Source organism: Ostrinia nubilalis, chromosome 9 (assembly GCF_963855985.1).
Source record: "Ostrinia nubilalis chromosome 9, ilOstNubi1.1, whole genome shotgun sequence".
Taxonomy (NCBI): domain Eukaryota; kingdom Metazoa; phylum Arthropoda; class Insecta; order Lepidoptera; family Crambidae; genus Ostrinia; species Ostrinia nubilalis.
This window is the reverse complement of record NC_087096.1, coordinates 11,799,174-11,806,591: the sequence shown is the minus strand read 5'-3', so window position 1 is coordinate 11,806,591 and position 7,418 is coordinate 11,799,174. Positions and strand designations below refer to the sequence as shown.

The 7,418-nt window shown below is 35.2% G+C and overlaps 2 protein-coding genes across 4 annotated transcripts; both read right to left on the bottom strand.

Annotated features, from left to right (window-relative positions):
* Positions 1–1,528, bottom strand: LOC135074669 (uncharacterized). The gene is made up of 3 exons (XM_063969039.1): positions 1,337–1,528; positions 533–699; positions 1–267 (listed from the first exon to the last, which is right to left on the bottom strand). The coding sequence occupies exons 1-3, from the start codon at positions 1,478–1,480 to the stop codon at positions 66–68; spliced, it is 513 nt and encodes a 170-aa protein (XP_063825109.1). The 5' UTR covers positions 1,481–1,528; the 3' UTR covers positions 1–65.
* A 3,340-nt stretch (positions 1,529–4,868) lies between these two features.
* LOC135074665 (uncharacterized) lies at positions 4,869–7,418 on the bottom strand. 3 transcript variants are annotated; one of them, XM_063969032.1, is made up of 4 exons: positions 7,222–7,418; positions 6,265–6,461; positions 5,547–5,713; positions 4,869–5,106 (listed from the first exon to the last, which is right to left on the bottom strand). In XM_063969032.1, the coding sequence occupies exons 1-4, from the start codon at positions 7,379–7,381 to the stop codon at positions 4,905–4,907; spliced, it is 726 nt and encodes a 241-aa protein (XP_063825102.1). In that variant the 5' UTR covers positions 7,382–7,418; the 3' UTR covers positions 4,869–4,904. The 3 variants fall into 3 exon arrangements, with proteins under 3 accessions (XP_063825102.1, XP_063825105.1, XP_063825103.1); XM_063969035.1 differs by having other exon boundaries at positions 6,265–6,448; XM_063969033.1 differs by having other exon boundaries at positions 6,265–6,341.

Sequence of the window (7,418 nt, the reverse complement as noted above, 5' to 3'; positions counted from 1 at the left end):
TATATTTCAGATGCAATGTATTTATTTAAATGTACCTAAATACATAATGTTATAAAGTTCAACAACTACATTTGCAATGGCTTGCCGGTCATATATTTACAGGTAGGTGGTACGTTTTCAAAGACAATTCCAGTTTCTTTTCCGAAATCTTCGTATGTCATCTCGTAGGCCGTCTCCCATCCATCACGGGCTGCTGCTTTCTGAGAGCCTGCAGCCGTCATCCAGGCTCCAGTGAGAGGTATTCCAATATCATGACATATTTGGCGCCTGAAAAATTAAGTCTCGATTTAAATAGGTAATGTGAATTGCGAATAAGATTACAAAAGGCGTTCATTACACGAGAACTTTTGATGATTAAATTTAATGGTTAATTATTGTTTTTATGAAGAAAGTACCAGTTCATTTTTTTTTCAATGAGAGATAAAAGCTTCTAGACCCGGCTCTACCTGTACAGAGTTAAAACAAAAATGGAGATACGATACGTACTTTTGAATTTACATGTTACCAAATTACCTGATTTATTAACAATTACCTGACATTGAAGAACACTTGAGCAAGTCCAAGACCTCTATATTTTGGATTTACTACAACTCCTCTGTCATTAAGAAAAATGTCGAGCTTATGATCCTTCAAAGCGTTGTATCTAGAGATAAGTTTACTTATTATTGCAAAACTAACTCCCACCTCTTTAGTTTTTGTCTGTAAGAAAAAAAAGGAGAGGATTCGACCCTTACCCTGCCTATGATCGCGCCGGCGATGGCGATCTGCACGCGTTGGTGTGGTTGAAGCTTTAAAAGATTTTTCATTGGGTACCTACATATATCCAGCTGATAGTTTTGTCAGCTTTTATTTGGTTTGTAGAATCAGTCGACGATACCAAATCGGTGTAATGAGCGTACTCCATACATGTTCATTGATTGACATTGATAGCCGAACTATCGGCCGACAAAAATTCTTAGACTAGGCGCAGACTACCGATTTTTAGTCGGCCGATAGTTCAGGTATTTATCTGTCTTATTCTAAAGTTTTATCAACATTATTACTAGTCAATGTCTACTACTAGTCAAAATCCTCTGTTAAATTCACTGAGATAAGTTGTCAAAGTTTGCGAACATAATGATAAAAAAAAATTAAATCCTTCAGATAAGAGTTATAATGCAGTAAAAACAATAGGCTAAGGGCTGATTTTTTAATCGTTGGATAACTAAGTTTGGCACATTGACAGTTTCAGTATGGGAAGTATGTCAAAATGACAAGTTTATTCTTCAGTCAAAAGATATTTGACGATTGAAAAATCGGTCCTAATTCTTGTAATTAGGATTGAAAAGTTTCTAACCGTAAAATTCAAATTTGTTTCAGGGTCGTCTTTCTTGTCGACTATTGTTATAGAGGCTCCTATAATTTCTCCAACAACTTCAGGATCTTCATCTAAACAACATATTATTAAGTTGTGCGGACTTTTAGCAACGTCATTGATCATTCTAGTGACGATTTCTCTCAATTCCGCCAGAGCCTCCTCATTTTTATATATACCGGAAATTGATAAAATCTATCATTTTAAATGGCTCCTATAATTTCTCCAACAACTTCAGGATCTTCATCTGAACAACATATTATTAAGTTGTGCGGACTTTTAGCAACGTCATTGATCATTCTAGTGACGATTTCTCTCAATTCCGCCAGAGCCTCCTCATTTTTATATATACCTGAAATTGATAAAATCTATCATTTTAAATTCGTAGTGCCGGAAAAATTATAAACAAGATTGATGAAAATTTTAATAGTCTGATGGGAAACTTTTAAAATTAATCATAAGAGGTTAAGAGAAAAACTGTATTGCATTTTTGCTAAAAAGGTTGATCAACGCTAAATATTTTTGTGTGGTTGAAAAGTTTTTATCTCAAGAAAAAAACAATTTTTAATTCAAATTATTATAATTTACATTCCATTCTTCCATTTCCACTTCCATTCTTTCTTTGGATTAAACATTACCAACATTTTTCTTTTTAATATGCATGAAGCTTTCTCTATCTGTCTCGAAGATGGGGTCTCCGCAATTTTATAAATGGTTTCACGGGTTTTTTCACAGTAAGAAAATAATTTTAATAATTTCGCCGCTCAATTTTAGATGTTTTCTTAATAAATAAAGAAAATTAAAAACATTTTACCTGCTGTTTTATAACACGTCTCTTCCGGAACGAAATATTTCATGTACCTAGATATAGATAAGATCGTCCAAACGATCACTCGGCATGTCCTGAATACGTAGTTTTAATTCACCATCTTTGCTTTTCACTGTGAATTTTCGCCAAATTCGCGGTGTTTGTGACATTTTAGCGACAAGTCAATACGTGCACTCCCGTTCACTGTTGATGATGAACTGTGAATCGTGGCTGACAAGAAATTTATTTTACAGCAGATTTTATTACATTTTTGTTGTAAAATTGCCTGTATTACAATGAAATAAGACATTATTTTGTTTAGCTTAATGTGCTGTCGTCAGTATTATCAAGGTTTATCAGTCCGCTGGTGTAATATTGAGATTTAATGATAATGATAATGGTAACGATAATAGTTTATTTGCATATGATTATGAAACTATACTGGTCATCACAAAAATCGGCCCACCTACGTTTTACAGGAAACCTCGTTTCTACTGACCCAATCATGGTGCCTTAACAATATTGGTGTTATTTGAAAGCCCAATAAATATCCATAAACATAACATAAAGAAAACACATTTAATTTCTTAATAAACGATTAACATATACAATAAATGTGACTTGAAAAAGGACCTAACTTTGGGCTCACCTCTGGGATCAATTAGACCAATTTTTATGGTTATGAAACCAAATAATGATCTCACGTGTCCTCTTTAACAGATGGATAGCGATTAATCCCAACTTAACAGTATTAAAACCATAAAAGTTGGCTCAAGTGTAACTACCTATTTTTTGAAGCAGTGCCTCGGGATCCTTCTAAAGACACATTTTTGGGGTAAAAACCTTTCCTTTAATTAAATTAATGAACTTTAGAACTAGGCTTTTAAATGGTGCCAACATTTGTGGGAAGTGGGAATGAATACGTTTGAAAGTGCTTGTCGCAGGAGGGTCGATTTTTTTGATGACCAGTGTATGTAACATATTTGTTGACATTGAATAAAATAGTGAGCAGGTATTTTTCATAAGCCTAACTTTTACGGTATATTCATTAGACTGTAATTCTACTTACGTTATGCCATAAAAGTTGATTATACACAATATTTGAGCAATAATTAGAAGTTTTGCCATTAGGTGAACCGTCTGCTCGTTTGCCTCCTGTCCCATAAAAAATAAGTTGTTTTCTTATCAGCCAGAAACTCCTTGAAAGACAATCATTTTAGGGCAGCTGCCAAAGTCACGATTACTCAAACTTCATGATGCACCAACATTCTTACCTATGTTGGGAGCATGCGCTGACAATCTTTCAGATTTTATATTATAGTGTAAGTCTAGTTCACTAGCTCTTAGTCTAATAACTTAATCATCGATATATCAGACTTCGACTCTTTTTCAGGTTGCGAGGCCTTAAACTTGTACCCCATCTGCTTCAGCTCAGCGAAGCTCTTGATCGCCAGGCATAACCTAGTAGCCAGAATCATCCATCAGCAACTTGCTCTTCAGTATGGCCTTCTTGAATCTGAGACGCCTTATTACCGATACCAGCCGGTGCCAGTTCTCGAAAATGGTCATGCATTGCTCTATTGGGATCGTTCTATCATCACAGACAGGACTATTGTCTGTAATAAGCCTGATATTGTGGTGGTTGACCGATCCCAACGTCGGGCAGCGCTCGTTGACATTACCATCCCGCATGACGAAAACCTCGTGAAGGCTGAGAAGGAAAAGCAAAGCAAATACCTTGACTTGGCCCACGAGGTGACCGCCATGTGGGATGTTGACTCGACGATCATTGTCCCGATAGTTGTCTCGGCAAACGGGCTAATAGCGAAAAGCTTCGACCAACATCTAAAGAAGCTCTCGCTGGATGGTTGGCTCAAGGGTCAGATGCAAAAGGCGGTGATCCTCAGCACGGCACGCATTGTCCGGAGGTTCCTCAGCCTGTGAACCTGACCACCGGTAGCTTGGGCCCTGCTCCGCTGCCGGCGGATAAACTAGTTTTAAGTGTTTTTTTTATAATGTATTTTTATAACTTTTTCTTTTGTAATTTACATTGTAAAAAAAAAATTTAAAATTAAGACAATAATATAAATAAAGGAATAATAATAATAATAAATACACTTTATTGCACACCAAACAAATAACATAACAGTTGATAACAGAAAGAAAAGGAACACACAAGGTACAATTAGTTAGGCGGTTTTTGTTTTTGTTTATCGATAAATTCATGTTTATTTATTTTATTTTATTTTGTTCGGAGAACATAATTTAATAGTGAAACAATAACAGACAAATAACCACTGCTTAAGAAACTATACACCATTTACATGATTTATTACAATGATAACACTAGTAAAAGTTGTAAAATCTTACTGATAACTCTCAGCTATCAAATTTTCAATTAATAAGCAGCAAATAGCAATTACAATTACCTACTGTAAGTCTGTCACGGGACTATTCCCACCTCTCGTTCCCACCACTGCAACTCCTGTGTAGCCAGGATCTGCAGCTTGACCACCACAAAAACCCAACCAATGAAGGTCAAGTTTGAAAAACAATAAATGAATGAAGATTATTAAGAAATGAAAATAATGGTGGCAGTATAATTATGGTTAAGTAAATTAAACAAAGGGAGTACCTGCCTAACTCGACAAAGCTTTATGGATAGGTAAGTAAGTTATAATCAAATTAAAATAATAATTATGCATATTTTAGATGCAATGTATTTATTTTAAAGTTAAACAACTACATTTGCAATGGCTTGCCGGTCATATATTTACATATCGGTGGTACGTTTTCGAAGACAATTCCAGTTTCTTTTCCGAAATCTTCGTATGTCATCTCGTAGGCCGTCTCCCATCCATCACGGGCTGCTGCCTTCTGAGAGCCTGCAGCCGTCATCCAGGCTCCAGTGAGAGGTATTCCAATATCATGACATATTTGGCGCCTGAAAAATTTAATCTCGCTTTAAATAGGTAATGTGAATTGCGAGTAAGATTACAAAAGGCGTTCATTACACGAGAACTTTTGATGATTTTATTTCATGGTTCATTATTGTTTGAAAAAGTTCCAGCATGCAGACATGTAAAGTGCACCTTATGGGCTACCACTTTTTTAGTTTCGTTATGTCCATCTATCTGTCTGTTTTTTACTGTATTTGTGATGTTCATAAGTGCCTCTAGTGGTCGAAATTGAATAAAATATTTTATTTTGATTTTGAGTCATTTTTTTTTCAATGAGAGATAAAAACGCGAGCTTTCAGAACCCGGTTCTATAGGAGTACCAGTAGAACCGGGTTCTGAAGGCTCGCGTTTTTATCAGTACAAGAGTACAGAATTAAAAAGGCACTTTTGAAATTAACCAAACAACTATTTTACATGTAATTACCTGACATTGAAGAACATTTGAGCAAGTCCAAGACCTCTATATTTTGGATTTACTACAACTCCTCTGTCATTAAGAAAAATGTCGAGCTTATGATCCTTCAAAGCGTTGTATCTAGAGATAAGTTTACTTATTATTGCAAAACTAGCTCCCACCTCTTTAGTTTTTGTCTGTAAGAAAAAAAATGTAGAGGATTCGACCCTTACCCTGCCAATGACAAGTCGCGCGGACTGTCATGGGTCGCGCGACCTGTCATTGGCCTATGATCGCGCCGGCGATGGCGATCTGCACGCGTTGGTGTGGTTGAAGCTTTAAAGGATTTTTCATTTCATAGTCAGCTGATAGTTTTGTCAGCTTTTAATTGGTTTGAGGAATCGGTCGACGATACCAAATCGGTTTAATGAGCGTACTCCATACATGTTCATTGATTAACATTGAAGCCGAACTATCGGCCGACAAAAATTCTTAGACTAGGCGCAGAATACCGATTTTTAGTCGGCCGATAGTTCAGCTACTTACGAGTATCTGTCTTATCCTAAAGTTTTATCAGCATTATCACAAGTCAATGTCTAATACTAGTCAAAATCCTCTCTTATATTCACGGAGATGATGTTGTCAAAGTTTGCAAACATAATAAGAATTTGAAATCTTTCAGATAAGAGTTATAATGCAGTAAAAACAATAGGCTAATTCTTTTGATGAGGATTGAAAAGTTTCAAACCGTAAAATTCAAATTTCTTTCAGGGTCATCTTTCTTGTCAACTTTTGTTATAGAGGCTCCTATAATTTCTCCAACAACTTCAGGATCATCATCCAAACAACATATTAGTAAGTTGTGTGGACTCTTAGCAATGTCATTGATCATTCTTGTGACGAATTCTCTCGATTCCGCCAGAGCCTCCTCACTTTTATATATACCTGAAAATTTATAAAATCTATCATTTTAAATTCGTAGTGACGGAAAAATTATAATACAATAGGTATAATATAATCTGTGCTGTAGTGCTTTGATGAAAATATGAATAGTCTGATGGCAAATTAAAATTATTCATTAGAGATTAAGAGAAAAACTGCATTTTTGTAAAAAAAATATGCAAAACTTGATTAACGCTAAACATTTTTGTGTAGATGAAAAGTTTTTATCTCAAGGATTAAAAATACGTACAATTTTTATTTCAAATCATTATAGGTAATTTAATTTAGTTTCCATTCTTTCTTTGGATTAAAACTCCAACATTTTTCTTCCTAATATACCTACACAAAGCTTTCTCCCTCTTTTTCTCTATCTCATCAATTTCATAAAATAAATTATAATATCCCTGGACATTTAACTACGCTTCTAGTCCCAAATTAAGCAAAGCTTGTTGTACTATATGGGTACTAGACAATGGATATAACATAGCTACTTAAATACTTTTTTTTTGTAAATACCTACATACATATTATACATAGAAATACCCAGCCTCATCACAGAAATTAAAATTCATCATTTCAATTTCTGCCCAGCCGGGAATCGAACCCGGGACCTCTCGGAATAGTAGTCCGCTCCGTACCACAACACCAAACGGCCGACCGAAATGGTTTCGCAGTCCTTTTTCACAGTGAAAAAATTATTGTAATAATTTTGCCGCTTAATTTTAGATGTTTTCTTAGTAAAAGAAAAATAAAAACCTTTTACCTGCTGTTTTATTACACGTCTCTTGCGGAATGAAATATTTCATGCAGATATCAATAAAATCGTTTAAACGATCACTCGGCATGTCCTGAATACGTAGTTTTAATTCACCATCTTTGCTTTTCACTGTGAATTTTCGCCAAACTCGCGGTGTTTGTGACATTTTAGAGACAAGTCAATACGTGCACTCTCCTTCACTG